Source organism: Hoplias malabaricus, chromosome 13 (assembly GCF_029633855.1).
Source record: "Hoplias malabaricus isolate fHopMal1 chromosome 13, fHopMal1.hap1, whole genome shotgun sequence".
Classification (NCBI taxonomy): Eukaryota; Metazoa; Chordata; class Actinopteri; order Characiformes; family Erythrinidae; genus Hoplias; species Hoplias malabaricus.
In genome coordinates, this window is record NC_089812.1 from 22690829 (window position 1) to 22709078 (window position 18250).

The 18250-nt window shown below is 39.1% G+C and overlaps 1 protein-coding gene across 1 annotated transcript in view; it reads left to right on the plus strand.

The window, feature by feature from the left end:
- Positions 1-10484: 10484 nt before the first annotated feature.
- LOC136664723 (uncharacterized) overlaps positions 10485-18250 on the plus strand; it is a 42044-nt gene continuing 34278 nt past the window's right edge. Inside the window, exons 1-4 of the mRNA XM_066642084.1 lie at positions 10485-10572; positions 14201-14233; positions 14382-14687; positions 15336-15611. Coding sequence (XP_066498181.1) covers positions 14486-14687; positions 15336-15611 — 478 coding nt within the window. The 5' untranslated portion in view covers positions 10485-10572; positions 14201-14233; positions 14382-14485. The remainder of the gene's footprint in view (positions 10573-14200; positions 14234-14381; positions 14688-15335; positions 15612-18250) is intronic.

An 18250-nucleotide genomic window follows, 5' to 3' on the forward strand; every position in this document is an offset into this window, starting at 1 on the left:
ACATCATAGGCCTGCACAGAAGTTGAGCACTTTTGCGGTTATGTAAACAAAACTGTATTTAGAGTTTACCTCGGATTACAGGTAAGGCGTCATGCTATTTCTAATTTTGTGTTAGGTGTTTTTTAGCACTATCAATCGCGGTGGTATTAAAGTGTTTTATAACAACTGGAGGTCATTTAATTAAACACGAACTCCTTTTAACATTGCAGGCTATTTGCTTTCACATTTGGGCTCACATTTCTAGGGAAAGAAGTTTGGTAACAGTTGCTTTTTTGTCTTTTTCCAACATCATTTCCTTTCTGAAAAGCGGATTTAGTTTTCTTGGGCATCATCTTCCACAGCACGGATACAATGAGAACTGCAGCTTCAGCAGAATGAACTAAGTTAATAAAAATCCCTGTAAAGGCGGACTAAACCATTTAGTACAAGGGGTGAGGGTGTCTGTCCTCAGACACTGTATGTAGGCTAGAACACAATTCATTCCATCCTGCTTCATTTCATCCAATTCACACCCTGCTTTCATCCATCCCTGAACATGACTGTCCCATGCTCATTCTCTGTGACATGAACATCCACCTTGAAACTCCGGCTGCTGCTGACTTCTTCTCTATGACCCACTCCTTTGAGCTACAGCAGGTATGCACCACTTCAACTCACAAAGCAGGTAATGCACTTGATCTCATTCTCACCAAACTCTGCTTAATTAACTCTGTAAAAGTTACTCCTCTACATCCCTCTGACCATTACTTTATTCAGCTCAATGCTTGTCTCCCTTAGCAACCCACTGTGTCAGCTCCCTCCGTCCCCTTCCGGCGCAATCTCCGCAACCTATCTCCCACCCACTTCTCTGCCCTTGTGACTTCTGCTCTCCCACCCCCCAGCACCTTCTCATCTCTTGAGGTCAATGACGCCACAGAGTCACTCTGCACAACACTGAGCTCCTGCTTGGCTCGCCTGTGCCCTCTGACTACCAGACCCACAAGACCCATGCAGCCCCACCCGTGGCTTACTGACTCCCTTTGATCAACGCTCACTAACCTCAGAGCTGCTGAGAGGAGATGGCGAAAAACAAAAGACCCATCACACCTGACACAACTACAATCCCTGCTCTCAGCCTTCCCAACAAATGTCACCACTGCAAAAAAGAAATTCTACCAAGACAAAATCAACAACGCTACTGACACCCGGAAGCTGTTTTCAAACTTCAACTCTCTGCTGAACCCTCCACCTCCACCACCCCGCATTTGCTGACAAGCAAAGTTGCTGCAATCAGCAGCCGGTTTTCTGACCCTTCTACACAGCCTCCAGCTCTCCCTTCGAATCCTCCTAAACCTACTGCTTCCTTCCCTTCTTTCACTCCTCTCACAGAAGACGAGGTATCAAATCTTCTTAGAGCCGGCCGTCCTACATCCTGTCCACTGGATCCCATTCCTACCACCCTACTGCAAACCATAGCTCCGTCCATTGTGTCCGCATCCACTCATGTAATCAATTCTTCACTAACCTCTGGAATATTTCCAAACACCTTCAAGCAAGCTCAAGTAAGACCTCTACTCAAAAAACCTTCTCTTGCTCCTTCTATAGTAGAGAACTACCGACCAGTCTCTCTCCTCCCCTTCCTGTCTAAAATCATTGAAAGAGCTGTCTTTAAGCAGGCAACAAAATTCCTCTCCCAACATAACCTTCTAGACTCGAACCAATCCGGCTTCAAGAGCGGCCACTTCTGTCAGTAATGGAAGGTCTTAAAGGTGCCAAAGCAACAGGTCAGGCCTCAGTTCTCATTCTGCTCGACCTATCAGCAGCATTTGATACGGTCAACCACCACATCTTACTAAACAAACTCACTGACATGGGCTTCAAGAACAATGCACTCTCCTGGTTTGAGTCTTATCTCACTGTACGATCCTTCAATGTGTCATGGCTTGGACAAACATCAGCGCGACACCACCTCACCACAGGTGTGCCCCAAGGCTCAGTGCTTGGTCCCCTCCTCTTTGCCTTGTACACCACCTCTCTAGGCCCAATCATACATTCGCACGGCTTCTCCTATCACTGCTATGCAGATGACACACAGCTCTATTTATCCTTTCCTCCAGGTGACACTTCAGTGGCAACTTGAATCTCTGACTGTCTCTCTGACATATCTACATGGATGAAGGAACATCACCTCCAATTGAATTTATCCAAAACTGAACTACTGGTCCTCCCAGCCAGGCAAGATATTCTCCACAACATCAGCATCAAGCTAGAGTCCCTGTCAGCTCCCACCAAGGTTGTAAGAAACCTGGGTGTCATGGTTGATGACCAGCTGACCTTGGCAGATAATGTTACCACTGTAGCTCGATCGTGCCGCTTCTCCCTATTCAACATAAGGAAGATTAGGCCATACCTTACTCAACATACAACACAGCTCCTTGTTCAGACATTAGTAATCTCCCGTCTAGACTATTGCAACGCCCTCCTGACAGGTCTTCCGGCCTGTGCTGTGAGACTGCTACAGATGATCCAGAATGCTGCAGCAAGCCTGGTCTTCAACGAGCCTAAAAGAGCACATGTCACGCCCCTATTAGTTGAGCTGCATTGGCTACCCTTAGCTGCTCGCATCAAATTTAAATCACTAATGATGGCCTTCAGAGTATTCTCTGGTTCTGCTCCCATCTACCTCAATAGACTCTTAAAACCATACGTTAGTGCCCGCCCTCTCCGTTCCCAACTAACACGACCAACCCCCCGTACAGGTCAGTTGAGGCTATTCTCATCTCTGGTACCACGCTGGTGGAACGAGCTTCCAAGCACTATCAGAGCAACAGGAACCCTCTCCGCATTCAAGAAAGCCTTGAAAACCCAGCTCTTCTGAGAGTATCTTTTGCACTGAAAGTCTTTCTTTAATGCACTTATTACTTCCTGGCATATTGCACTTAATGTAAGGTATTTTGTATGAATTGTGGTGTAGTTTGAATGTTAGATCCTCTTTTGTAAGTCGCTTTGGATAAAAGCATCTGCCAAATGCATAAATGTAAATGCAATCAACCGACTGATTTACACAAAACATTATATTTACATTAGTTAGCCTACATTAGTTAGTCTCTATGCCTCAGTACAGAACTAAGTCTTCTGGACTATAGAGGTTAAATGAGAGAGCCTGCAAACACAGAACTGACTGAAATAATATTTTTACCATTTAGAAGCAATATGTTCAAATATGTTTTCAGCAAATTTACTATATTATATTACCCAAAGGCAATGCTATTCTGCTGAGAAAACATATATATATACTGTATATTCATTTTTTTTTAAAAGAAACTAGGCGGTACAGTGGTGCAGCAGGTATTGTTGCAGTCACACAGCTCCAGGGTCCTAGATGTAGTGGGTTCAAGTCCTGCCCTGGGTGACTGTCTGTGAGGTGTGTGGTGTGTTCTCCCTGTGTCTGTGTGGGTTTCCTCTGGGTGCTCCGATTTCCTCCCACAGTTCAAAAACACATGTTGGTTGGTGGATTGGCGACTCAAAAGTGTCCGTAGGTGTGTGTGTGTGTGTGTGTGTGTGTTGCCCTGTGAAGGACTGGCACCCCCCTCCAGGGTGTATTCCTGCTTTGCGCCCAATGATTCCAGGTAGGCTCTGGACCCACCATGATCCTGAACTGGATACAGATAATGAATGAATGCAGAAATTCCGTTCTTATATTAAAACCCTTGTTTCTGGATTTTTGTTCCTAAAGTTCAAGAAAAAAAGGAATCTATGTCATTTCATTTGAATATTTATTGAAAATCTAAAGCAAAAAAAAATAACTTCCAGATTTAATAATTTCAAATGCTAATATTCTGAAATTGCACACCAGAATGACTCAATAGCACGTGACTGACATATTTTGGTGTACTATTATTCTGCAGTGAAACTGGTGTGTGCAAAATCAAAGATCTTTTAAATGGTAGTCTAATTATAGAGCGAATATAACTGAAATGTGATCATTTAAAGTGCTACTATTAAGAAAGCACAAACCAGAATGACTTGATATTAAGGGAGAGACATATCCAGGTGGTGTTCTATCATTATGAAGTGAAACTGGTATATGCAACCTGGAGAATTCCTTTTAATAACAAAATTAGGGCAAATATTACAAATGTGAACATATTAAGGGCTTCTATTCTGAAATGACACACCAGAATGTCTTGATATTAAATGAGTGACATATTCAGGCGGTGTGCTATAATTTTGCAGTGAAAATGGAGTGTGCAAACTGGAGAATTCATTTTAAGAATAATATAAACACAGCAAATATAACTGAAATATTATCATTTGAAATGCTACTATTCAGAATGATGAACTAGAATGACTTGATATGAAGTGAATGAAATATTCAGGTGGTGTACTCTCATTCTGCCTTGCAAATTCCTTTTAATAATTGTCTAATTTGTAATTAAAACTTCAGAAATGTGATAACACAGGGCCTTTATTTTGAAATGACACATGAATGCCTTGATATTAAACATTTGACACGTGAAACTGAAGCATTCAATTTTAATTTTAATAACAATCTCAATTTAGAATAAAACCAATAGAAATATGATCATTTAAAGGGCCTTTATTTTGAAATGAAACACTAGAATGCCCTGATATCTTCATCGCATCCACAGAATAGCAAATCCTATTTTTTTTTTTCATTTATCACCACATACAGTTTTCATTTATTAAAGGTGTTTATTTATTTCTCAAACAAAATCCTATTTATTTGTTTGTTTACATTTGTGTATTAAATTAAAAGAGATTTTTAATTTTATAAAATGTATTTTATGAACAGGAAATCACATTCACTTCCTGTCAGCAACCTGTGGCTTTTCTTCTGAAAAAACAGTGGGGGACTAGTTTGACCGAGCTTTTTTAAGTGGAGGTTGGCTTGACCACAGTCACCAGTCACTTTTCTTTTTCTTTAACAGTGTATTTAAATGATGCTGAATGGACCAGTAGTAACAACTGAAATGGTCCAAATTAAATAATTTTCCATTAACTCCCATGCAAAGTTAAGATTTTTTATTTTCATCCCACCTAAAATTTACTAATTTGCTTAAACAAGGGTCTTCAGACAGTGATGATTATGCTTTTTAAGAAACACGCTGCTTAAACGAATAAGAGCCACAAGAAACTTTCTGGTATGTTACACCATTTAGTGGTGATCCAGTGCATTAAAGTAAAACTTTCTGCAGCCAGGAAATATAACTGAATATTGTACAATGACTTTTTGCAGATCTTGAAATGATAAAATTTGAATACCTTTTTAAAACACACAATTTTACACAGTGAAAAATTGAAACATCTCAGATCACTTTCTGTTGTGGCTCCTGAACACTTGATCAGTGAATGGAGTGTGTGTCTCACAGAGTTTCAGCTTTGAATAAACTCTCATGACTTTGTGCAGATCAGGATTGTTTGTGCTTCTGTTTACACAAGAGAAAAGTGGAGGTGGTGTTGAAAGTGTCCTAAATCCTGTCTGTACACTGTAACATTAAGTCTGTCTTTCTGTTCTGTAGAACAACAGCGCAGACCACAGGGTCTCTCTGGACGTTGACCTGTGGGATAAGTTCAGCGAGCTCTCCACAAAGTGCAGCATAAAAACGGTGGAGTTTGCGAAACAGATCCCGGGCTTCACCACCCTCACCATCGCTGACCAGATCACGCTGTTGAAAGCTGCCTGCCTCAATATTTTGGTGAGTCTCACTCAAAAAACCTTATGTCATGAGTGTGTTATATGCAGCAGAATGTGGGCTGTTTGAGAGTTTCCTTTCATGGTGTCAGTGATGTTCTCAGGCTTTATCCAGACCCAGACTGTTGTCTTATCTGAACCTGGGCCTGCATCTGATGAAAAACTGAGCATGATTTAATTCTGAGTGTTTCTTTTTGAACCAGAGTATCTTTTCTAGCATTTTACAGTAGCAGTTTACTCAGGACACTCTCAGACCTCCATTTCTGTGCATTTAATGAACTCAGCGACCCACAGCTGAGGTACGAGGTGAGAAACAGTGGTTTGAGAAGAACGCAAGTCAGAGGAAGAATTTAAAGTGTGTGCTCTAAAAAGAGAAATGCTGAAACAGAGCTGTTAACCAAAAATAGACAGAGTCATACATGTTTCTTTTTCTCACGGTCTGTTAGAAACTTGTCTCGTGTTGTGAGACTGAGGCGATTATTAAAAGCAGCAGTGAAGCTCCTCTACGAGAGGCTTTATTTGATTTGACGCTCAGTTGCTGACGACATGAAGTGTTGATGTAACCAGGCTACTTCAGAGTAGTTTTTCACTGGTGCATTGTTACGATTCACAGTAACTTTTTAAATAACCACTGAAATCTAAACCGGGATTTGCTGTTTTACACTTCCCTCTTGTAACAAATTAAAAAAGCTGTGAATAACGTATATTTAAATCTGCAGCTTTTATTTTCCTCATTTTTGAATTTGTTCAACTTCACCACCTCTTTGTTACCTGTATCTCAGAGAATAGATTTAACTATCCAGAGTGAACTGTTGTCTACTCAGTTTAGTACAAACAGGTCACAGTCCAAAACCTCCCTGAAATGACACTGGAGACTGTGCTGCTGGGAGAATGAACATTCACCTGTTTGTGCTGAGATTCAGAGAAATATTCTCATCAAAACTTGTGGCTTAAAGAGGCTAACGAAGCAAACCCTACCGCTCCTAAATTTTTGCTCCACCACTCGACTCCACATTATCCAAAACAAGCACAAATGTTGATGTGCAAGTGGGGAAATAAATCTAATGTGATGTCAGTACCCATGTGGAACACCAGGGTTAGATTAACCCGTCTAAAGAGCTTTAAATAGAATTCTAATAAAGTAACAGTCATTATTTTAAGAGACAGATCTGTTTTTCTCTGAAAACTCTCAAACCCCAGGCGGTGTATTGACAGACGTTTCATGTGTTTGAATGTTCAGTGTGTGGTAACTGTGGGAGACCAAGTCTAGTTCCTAACCACCACTCTGTGCAATGCCCAGTGCAGCACATTCAGTTCGCTCTGAATAACTCTGTTTACAATAGAACCATTTCATTGTAAAGCAGTTTTCAAAGAGACGACTGAATGTGTCCTTTAAAGTGAACAGTTGATGAAACTGATCCTCCGTATCGACACAAACCTGCCTCTCTGTCAGCTCAAGTGTTACAGCTAATCATGATTCAACTAAATCTAGCTCCGTATGAACGTCAGCTGAACTGTGGGGCTTCACTCTAATCCAGATTTCTGCTGTAGATCAGTGTCGGGGCCATCACTGTACCTTTCTTGCAATACCTCCGCCTCTACGCCGTGTTCAGTGAGAAACTCAAGGCCGTAGTTTGAGTTGAAACCTTTCGATAAGCTCGACTGCTGCTGGGGTCTCACTTCCTCATTTCACTTCAACTATGCACACGACTTGAACATGAAGTTGAGCGTCCACTTGCTCTGAACTCCCGCTGGCTTCTCAGAAACCTGTGTTTTGTTTTTAAGCGTATGTGTGTATATGATAATGCTGATGTGAGCGATTCTCTGGACTCTAGATACTGCCCTGATGTTTCACTGCCAGTGAGCCACGGTGTACGGTCGTCCCCTCACAACTACACACCAATGAACAACTGTCCATCTCTCACACACACACACACACACACGCAGCGTCCAGCACAAGACACAGATCTGTACTGCTCTAACACTTGTTACACCATCAAACGCACAATAAAAATTGTCTCTTGTATCAGTTCCCTGGATGATAAGAATAATCTTTAATAAAGACTCATGTTTTGTGTGTGTTTATGAGCAGTGTGTTTATGCTTCTTTACTGATGACGATTCTATGCACAAAATAACATCCACATGAATAAATATCCAAATGAAAATGAAAAGAAAGAGCTCTTAACTGTTGACGTCCAGTGAAAGTGATTTACAGGGTCAGGTGTTTATTGTCCAATCACAGCTGAGGATATTAACAAATGATGAGTTTAAACATTTCCAAAATAAATCTATAACACCATTAAACTGAGTCTCAGATCTACTCTATAGGATTTAAATGTAGACTCTGATTGGAGCAGGATCCAGATGAGCTTCTGAATCGTCTTTTTTTGTGGATGTTGGTGCTTCGCTTTGGGAAGTGGCTCACTCTCGTATTTTATTCTATTTTTGTTGTAAATATCATTAAAAGTATAATGTTTTAACCTTTTTTTATTATTCCTTTTTTTCACTAGAGAGTAATCTATTTAGGCCTGTTCCAGTTATTACATAATCATATGATCAGTTATTTAAGAGGTTAATTCCTATATGTTACACTCACAACAAACAGGATGTGAACTGGGTGGCAATGGTAAGTTCAGTCAAAGCAAATAAAGGCAAATGTGAACTTTCAGAGAGCTGCTGTATCTTCAGAGTGCACAGGTTAGAAATGTCAGAGTTCTTTCTGTGGTCATTTGAGCACGAACACGTACTGACAGCTATGAAGCAGAGTAGGATTTAGACTTTTTTAACACAATGAACAAAAATACAAACTTGCTCACTGTTCTTTAAAAAGGCAGTAAATCTTCAGCAAGTATTTCATACAGAGACTGAAGTTATTTCAGATCAGATTTTAGAGAGAGAGAGGTGAAAATACACTTTGTTTCTCTTTTCTTTCTAGGAATGAAACACTTATAGGAGTCTGAGGACCCCTCAGAACCTGTGTCACATTGGTCAGGGGAATCTGAGTCATGTGCTGCTTAGTGCTGTGCCTCATTTACAAAAAGTTGCAACTTTCTCGTTTCATTGTTTCTCACTAAGCTGCAACTACTTACAGTCAGAGGAAATGACAGAACCTAGGGCTCTGGTATGTGTTCATAGAAACATAGGGTGTTGTGTTAACAATATATATATAGTTTTGACCATATTTAGTTTTAATTTATTTATTTATTGTACATTTATTGTAACACATTTATTGTATGTGTTACCAGTATGCGTTACCAGTATGAGTTATCAGTATGCATTACCAGTATGCGTTATCTGTATGAGTTACCAGTATGCGTTACCAGTATGCGTTATCAATATGCGTTATCTGTATGAGTTACCAGTATGCGTTACCAGTATGCGTTACCAGTATGCTTTATCAGTATGCGTTATCAGTATGCGTTATTAGTATGCGTTACCAGTATGCGTTACCAGTATGCGTTATTAGTATGCGTTACCAGTATGTGTTATTAACATGTGTTACCAGTTTGAGTTACTAGTATGTGTTATCAATATGCGTTATCAGTATGTTTTACCAGTATGTGTTACCAGTTTGAGTTATCAGTATGTGTTATCAGTATGAGTTATTAGTATGCGTTACCAGTATGTGTTATTAACATGTGTTACCGATTTGAGTTACTAGAATGTGTTATCAATATGCGTTATCAGTATGTTTTATCAGTATGTGTTATCAGTATTGTCATGGGAAACAATTTTATTACTTTGTGTTTGTTGATGAATATCCTTAAATGATGATTAGTTAAATTAGCATTTATAACTACATACTCATTGTATGAAATCTTGTACCTTATATGCATTTATATGAATGACTAACCAGCATTTACATCATGTATTACTTGCACATGTAGTTAAACATTTTTTGATCCTGCACGACTAACTCATATGATAAATACTCTTAAAAGACATATTATAAGCTAACTCTATGGCATGATAACTCACGTGATATTTACACATTGTTAATTCTTAATGTCTAACCTTGAACAGATGTGCACTCCAGGCTTTTAACACACTGACATCAATCATAGTGTTGGCCCAGGAGGGCTGAAGTGTAGGTGCATGTTGTTGACATTGAAGTGCATTTCTGACTCCCTAAATTTTAGTCTCTCGGGAGAGGAGTGCTGGGAAGAGAGGCCCATTGTCAGCCTGGCCGGATAACGAATGTCTTCGGGGTCACGGCATGCACGTGAAGAGCTGAGTACTAACACGTGAAATTATGCATATTAATATACGCTAATCAGCCAGAAAACGCCTCACCGGCAGGGTTTACGTCATTTGGGGTATAACTGTTGGAGTCAGATCTTGAGAGGTCAGAGCTTTACTTGGGAGGGGTATCACACTCTTCTCGATGTATTAGTTCTCCTGGATCCAGTATTGTTAAATAAATACTTTGATTTGCTTTGAACTTCACTCGACTGGTGTCTGCGACTCTTCCGTAACGAACACGCCCCCCCGAAGAGGGAGGGTGTATTTTGGACCTGTTTGATATTTTCTAAATTTTAAATACTTTGAGAACGGTCCAAAAGAACATTTTTATCTTCAGTATGTGTTACCAGTTTGAGTTACTAGTATGTGTTACAAGTTTGAGTTATCAGTATGTGTTACCAGTATGTTACCAATATGTTACCAGTATGTGTTATCTGTATGTGTTATCAGTATGTGTTATCTGTATGTCTCACAGATTTTACAGATCAGGAAAAGGAGTGAAAGAGGAAGAGAGGCGTTTAAGTCACAAACATCAGAACCTCAGAGCAAAAGTGTCTGAACACAGCAGCAGTGCCCACAGCGGTGCAAACTGAACTTTTCAACAAGGATTCAGCGAAACCAAAATTACTATTGGTAAATTAATTTGTTTTTTATTCATTTAAATTAGACCATTAATTATTTTTCAGCAGAAATATTGATAAATTAAATGAATGCTGTATGTTTAGTTCAGTCAGTAAAGGCATAATTCCCACAGTAAAGGGAATATTTTCTTGGAAACAGAGCTCCTTGAATTGCTCTTTGAAACTGAAAAGTTTGTACTTACTGAAAAATTCTGTAAGTTATGATTTCATATATAAAGTATTATATATAATAAGTAGCAGCGTGAACAGTATTTTCTATTCTCTGCATTCTGGAATCACTGACTGAATTATCATGAGTGAATAGGTTTATAACACAACATTACCTTGGTCTAGTGACACCGTATGCTCTGTATTGTGTGTTAGTGGTTTAGTGAAATCTCACCCACTCTCAGTTAAGTTTAAGAAAATCCAGAACACTAAAACACATTAAACAATCGAAATGTTGCCTACTGCTTGTGCAATGTTATTAGTTTGTGTGTAAGACACATTCTGTTTTGTCAACAAACATATTTCCCTTTGCTTCACCAGCAACTTTAGTTTAACATTATTTTTTAAAATTATGATTTTATTGTGGTTCCACTCTTTATACTTTTTCTTTTTAGAAAATCTGTAAAGAACTGTGCTACATTTATATATGACAGGTTCTATATAAATAAAGATTATTATTATTACAATTATAAAATAACCATAATAAATTATTTTTTACCGCACCTTAAAAAACATAAAGAAACACTAATTGCATGACTTCATATAGATGTGTTGCCTCCTAAATAAACAGGTTTAATCAGTTTTTCCACTACAAATATATTGATGCAGTTGCCGCTGTATGGCGTTATTTTTGTGCCACAATTCTGCACGCACGCGGATATTTCGAACGAGCAAGAAGGTTTCTGCGCCCGCGGATATTATTTGAGGTTCTGCGTGCGCGATGTCTCTGACCTGCGCGCTCGCTTCAAACTTACAGCCATTACAAAGTGCCTCAGATTCAGCCAATCAGAACCGTCAAATGACAAAGGTAATTTCTGATTGGATGGCTTGAGCGCCAAGTGGGAAGGACATACAGGCGGGAGACCAGTAAATAGGCGGATACATGCGAGTGGGAGGTTATGGTTTGGGGGAAATCTGACAATGTCCTCAGAATGACAACAGACCAGTGCACCACAGTCAGTCATTTTATTTTATATTCATTGAATTGGCAACATTGTAGAGTTTTTATCTTTTTGTCCTTGTATTTACCTTGATTAACTGAGTCAGCAACATAGTTGATGTGCTAAAAACAATGTACATAGTGTAAATTAGTTCTAGTAACGACGGTAAATTGTACTGCAACTACTGTAGAAAGTATTTTATTAATAATAGAATGTACTGTAAATGCTATCTAAATAACTTTCTAAAGGATTCTAAACTATGCTTCACAATTTATGTACAGCAAAAGAGTATTTCAGTTTTTTGCCGTAAATATTGGCAAAGCAATGTGGCCTTAAATCATACAGGGGAACGAAAGAATGGTGAACTGAACCCACCTGGTCTGTGAAGTCTTTCTGTATTTCTTTTTTTTTTGGTCTTTTTCTGATAAACTCAATAGAGCTTTCCAGAGTTAAAACCTATTTGTTCAGTGTTTTGTGTGTGTGTGTTAGTGATGTGTCGGTCGCGAACGAACCGGTTCAAAGAGCCGGCTCTTGTAAGTGAACGATGAGAGCCGATTCCCGTCTAAGACCGAGCCATTTTTTTCTAAGGCTTGTCATTCAACCAATCAGAGAACAACAAGCAAGCTCCAACCCTCCGAGCTGAGACACTTGGTTTTCCTGAATGCCAATCTGCCTTCCAAAAAATAGTTGAAGAAAAGGTTAAATCAGTTAAATGTTTGTTGACAGTTGTGGTTGATTTTTTATTAAGGTGTTTAAATAAAAAAAATGTACACAATTGAATGTGTGAGTGCAATCAGTGAGTTATTACAAGACAGACATAAAAACAATTGGCCATTGCAACACTATTTATTATTTTTAATATTGAACAATAATATTTTGTCCATATAGTCATGTAAAATGTAGGTAATATTGTTCTGTACCAGTGGAAATAAGTGGTAAAACAAAGAGCCATTTAGGAGCCGAAAAGAGCCGGCTCTTTATGAAGATGTGTGTGTGTAAAACTCAGGAGGGTTGCTCAGGTGGATTGATTTAAACCTGCCTTCCTCTCTCTACATGAACAGTTTTTGAACTGCAGTATTAAGCTTCATTTAGGAAGCGCGCAGAAACCTTCTTGCTCGCTCGAAATATCCGGTTCGAAATATACAAAAATAACGCCATACCCCTTCTTCAGAGTTTTGGTGAATTACATGAAGTCACTATTACAAACCTCTGCAGAGGGCTTTTAATTTGAAATATCAAATACAGATGGTGGAGACGTGACGACCTGTGGTCAGCTGAGCCATATCACAACAATATTTACAAACATGAAATCCATTTCAGAATCGCTGCCCTCGAGGAAAAATCTCAGATTGAAGCGGCTCCAGAGTCGTTAGTTACACTTTCACAGGACCGGCTCTCTGCAGTTCTAGAGAGTGTGAGATTGCTGTCACTGATGAAAGAGTCCTGGAGAAACAGTCATTTAAAACATCTTCAGACTGGTTTTGCTGTGTGCATTGTTTAGCCCTGACTGTGTGGGGCAACCTTGGCCTAATGTTTAGAGGACCTAGTAAACTAGTGTATGTGTGTGTGTTCAAATCTAAAATATTCTTTAAAGTTTTAACCTTATTTTTCTAAATGTGTTTATATTTACAAAAAAAAAAAAAAAAAATCACTACAGTCCGTGTTGTCGCAAATATATTTTTGTACATTTGTTGTTAATAAAATAGAATAAACATCACAGATTATCCGCGACCCTGAAATGGAGAAGCGGAGAAGAAAATGATGATGATGATGATGATGATGATCACAGATTATTTTTTTTACTTTATATAATTTCCAGTTAATGCTTTAGAATAGATTTCCAAATATTTTAGAGTTGTATAATATTTTAAACTAAATAATTTTGTCTATGAAAATCTGCAGTAAGGTGCACTGAGTTTCCAAAGGTTTGTAAATGGAATTTAGCTGTTTTATGGAGATTCTCTAGAGCAGCGACACATGAGCCCAAGCTCCGCATGCTCTGTGCCAAGCGTTAGTTATTAATTCCACCAGATGTGGTCTGTAAAGTAGTGGAACTGTGTGGTTTTTTTTTTTTTTTTTTGAGTGATCCAATCCAATACATCTGGGACCAGTTGGATTATTGTTTGTGAAGCAGATTGAATCCAGAATCAGTACCTGACCAGATTAATATTTGTGTAGCTGAATACCATCATATTCTCACAACAAATTTTCTAAAATCTAGTGCAAATCCTTCACCAACTCCTGATTGGTGCCCTTCATTTTAAAAGAAAACACATGTCAAGAAACATTAGACCACACAGTGCAAGTGAATGAAAGGTCAATGTGCTGCAACAAGAACAACCAAAATGTCTTGATAAAAAAATCCACATCTAAATACTAACTAAATAACCAAATAAAAGGTGAATAACTGTCTCACAGAACAGCGTTTTTACTTTTATCACTGATTTTAAAAAAAACTCTTCTTTATTTCAGTAATCAGTGCTGTTGGAGACACCTGGTTGGTCGGTAAGTTGATATACAGTGTAAATCTGTTTTCTGAAAGTACCAAAATAATTTCAGCTGTAATGCCTGTGAAACTGGGATTTTAAAACTTTGTACCAGTTTATAGAAACAAAGCAATTGCCTTAAAGCTCACATTCTCCATTTGTGACAGATGCCTCAAACATACGACTTGTCAATGGCATTGGTGTCTGCTCTGGAAGAGTGGAGGTGTATCATAACGACGTGTGGGGAACAGTGTGTGATAACGGCTGGGACATGAATGATGCGGCGGTGGTGTGCAGACAGATGGGATGTGGCAGAGCCCCTCAGAGTGCCAGCTTTGGTCGGGGAAGTGGTCCAATTCTTCTGGATGATGTTGGTTGTTCTGGAAGTGAAAGCTCCATTACATCATGCAGTCACAGAGGATTTAACATTCACAACTGTGGTCACGGTGAAGACGCTAGTGTTGTGTGCTCAGGTAAAGAAATTCATTTTCACTTTAAAAAACTGTAATGTTGTAGTTGTTTCGATTCTCTAAACATTTCACTTTATTCTGTTCAACAATTTAAAATGACCACTTTCATCATATTGTTCCTGTTTTGCATAAAATGACATTTCAGTGACCCTTTACATTAAAAGCACTATTTAATCATGATTGGTGACTCAGAAGTGTCCATAGGTGTCTGAGTGAATGTGTGAGTGTGTGTTGCTCTGTGACGGGCTGGTGCCCCCTCCAGGGTTTGTTCCTGCACCCAGTGATTCCAGGTAGGCTTCAAATAGTGCACAAGAAAACGAGTACAGTAATCACAATAAATAGGGCAGGGATATAGAGAGGGGTTACAGAGAGTACAGAAGTGGAGAAGTACTATTGACTAAGAAATAAAGTGAGAGTGTTCTATATACATAAATGAATTATGTGAATGACATACGCAAGTAGCAGCCTCAGTGGGTACTGCACTAAGAAAAATAATAAGTGATAAAACAAAGCCACACGTGAGATATGTCTATTTACATAATGATTCCAGGTAGGCTCTGGACCCACAGTGACCCTGAACTGGATAAGCGGTTTCAGATAATGAATAAATGAATGAATGTTCATTAATCCATTGATTCTATTCTTTAACAGACACCTTACAGAGCCCTGTACTGTCCTCACACTCTGCCGTCTCTCCAGGAGAAACTGTTCAGATCAAATGTACTTCACCCATCTCAGAGTACACTTCTGCAGAATACCGTTTATACAGAGATGGGAGAACTATACAAACCCAAACAGCTGTATCTTCAACAACATTTAGTTTCACAGTGGATTCCTCAAGTCAAGGCCAGTACAGCTGTGACTATTCCTACTGGAGACGTCCTTCTATCAGATCATCCAGGAGCAACTCTATCAGCATTACTGTGGGTAAGGGCACACACAATGACTCAGTACATTTTAACACAGTTCGATATCGTAACGACTTCAGCCAAATTTACTTTACAATATTATACTCCTTTACCACAAGTAAACACATTGTCTGGCATGTCATTTGGGTAAACAGTGCACTACGGAGTAACTTATGGAGAGAGTAGAAAACCACCCACTCCCTCCCCTTCCCTAATGATTTCACTACAGTGAAGTAATAATTAATTACACTAGGTGGAGCCCCAGGAGCAAAAGCCCATATCTTACCTAGAGTTCCTTTAACATGGAAAGGAGAGTTCTAATAAGAAGTTAACTGAAGCTAACATGCAGGGTACAGAGCGTGTGTTAGTGCACCAAAGAGCAGAACACAACACGACTGTTAACACTTCTGAACTTAACGGTGAAAAGAAATGATAAACAATAGCACAGTTCACTAGGTTCCTGACAGCTCCACTACAAACAAACTGCTCCATTTAATGAACAGAAAGGTCTGAGAGATGGAGGCGGGTTCTGCAGAGACCTTGAGTGTGGGTTGTGTCTAGTTGTATAAAGAAAACTGTACTTGGCATGAACTAGCATTCCTTTATGTTTAAATAGGCCTTCAACATACACTCGTGGTATGAGAAGAACCTATTTGACTTTGAGGAGAGAATGTATTTCTAGTTACTTCTTACAATCAGAAGTGCAGATCTTTTTATGAGGAGATTAAACTAAGAGAGAGCAATGAGGAACAGGGGGGAGACGGGGAAATGCTGAGGTGCCCCGTCAGGGAGAAAGGAACATGGAGTTGGAAATTTATATTAAATAACAACGTAAGGAGGGGCTTTAAGAATGATCATCTTCCCAAAGACATTTACAGGGTGCCCCTAAGGACACAGAAAAAAACACCCATCTGAAAAATACTGATCCAGTTTTAGACACAAGATTTAAGACAAGAGCAAATCCTGTTTGGCCACGGTTCCCCACTTGTTTCTAAAGTTGGATCACCATCTTTTATATGGGTGTCTCCTGTCTCTTACTTTTGGGACGCCCTGCACTAGGTGCATTAGGTTGTAGATGGAGGGAAGAATAAATAACAGTATTTGGGCCTGTATTCTGCGTGGGAGTGTCCCCCCCAAAAGAAATCTGAGTGGATTAAACTGCTGTTCTTGGGTTGTTCTGATATGAGTGCTGAATTTTATATGAATGGACAGCATGTGTTACTCCCTCTGATATAATGATGACAGCACAGATTTCCTTATTGTACTGATTAGGTTTATTCCTAAACGTAAGATCTGTAATATAAAATTGCACAAACAAATATACAATTATACACAAGTAACTCCAATATAAAGTAGTCCTTAATTTTAGAATATGACATAATTTTAAACTTGTACAATGAAATGTTTCTTGCCTTGTAAAATATCACTGCTATTTATTCATTATGAATTAGTTCTTAGTGTCAATGTTGACTTTTAACTTCATTAAAACCACATGAATTTAATCCTTAGCTTACACATAAACTTATAGCTAAATGCATACTAGCAACATTAGCAGCAATGCAATATTTCAACTTCACTTAAACACAAAATAACATTCAAACACAACACAAACCTCATTGGCTGCATTAAATAACAAAGGGAGTATATGGCTTGATCTAGAATGTTCCTTGACACGTGAAAACACTTATTTTAACCTTATTTAACACTTATTTTAACCTTGAAAATTATATAAGACAAACATTCTGCTACTGGTGTTATCCGTGCATATAATGTGTCCCCCCGGAGACCCTTGCCGATATATAGTTCCGCCTCAGTTCTTAATGTCTTTAAGGGGAATTAACCAAAAAATAAAATAAATTATAAACTGTCCAGGTAGGCAGTTACACTCCCACCAAATCTATGATTTGAAATCATGCAAATGAAAATATACTAAGCAGAAACTGAACAAACGCTTGCTTCAGGTCTTGAACTCCCCATAGATAATCACCAGACTGCACCTTAAAGAAGATAAAGACAGAAGAAGAAACAGTCTTCAATCAGCTTCCAGTATCGTCACTGTTTTATGGATGGGCCTCTCAAGATAGACAGGTTTGGATACGCGCTTTCCCTTCTCATCAAGGTTGGAATCACTGATGTGCAACTTCAGTCTTCTCACTCTTCCATCCCTTCCTGCATATGCTTCGATCACCCTTGCCAACTTCCACTGATTACGTGGTATAGTATCGTCTTTCAGGAGAACAACATCATTGACCCTTGCGTCTCTGCGCTCTTTGATCCACTTCTGTCTTTGTTGGAGATTCAGGAGATACTCCTTCTTCCATCGACTCCAAAAGAGGTAGGCCAAGAGTTGGACACGACGCCATCTCTTGCGAAGGTAGAGATCTTCCTTGACAAACCTTCCAGGAGGTGGAGCGAGGATTGTTGATTTCATTGTTAAAATATGATTTGGGGTAAGGGGCTCTGGGCTGGATGAGTCATTAAGACAATCAGTGGTCAGAGGTCTGCTGTTGACAATTGCCATGACTTCATACAAGAATGTTCGCAGGGATGAGCAGTCAAGTTTTCTGGTTGACTGTTCCAGGATGGATGTCAAAACACTTCTGATGGTGCGAATTTGTCTTTCCCAGACTCCACCCATATGACTTGAGGCTGGGGTGT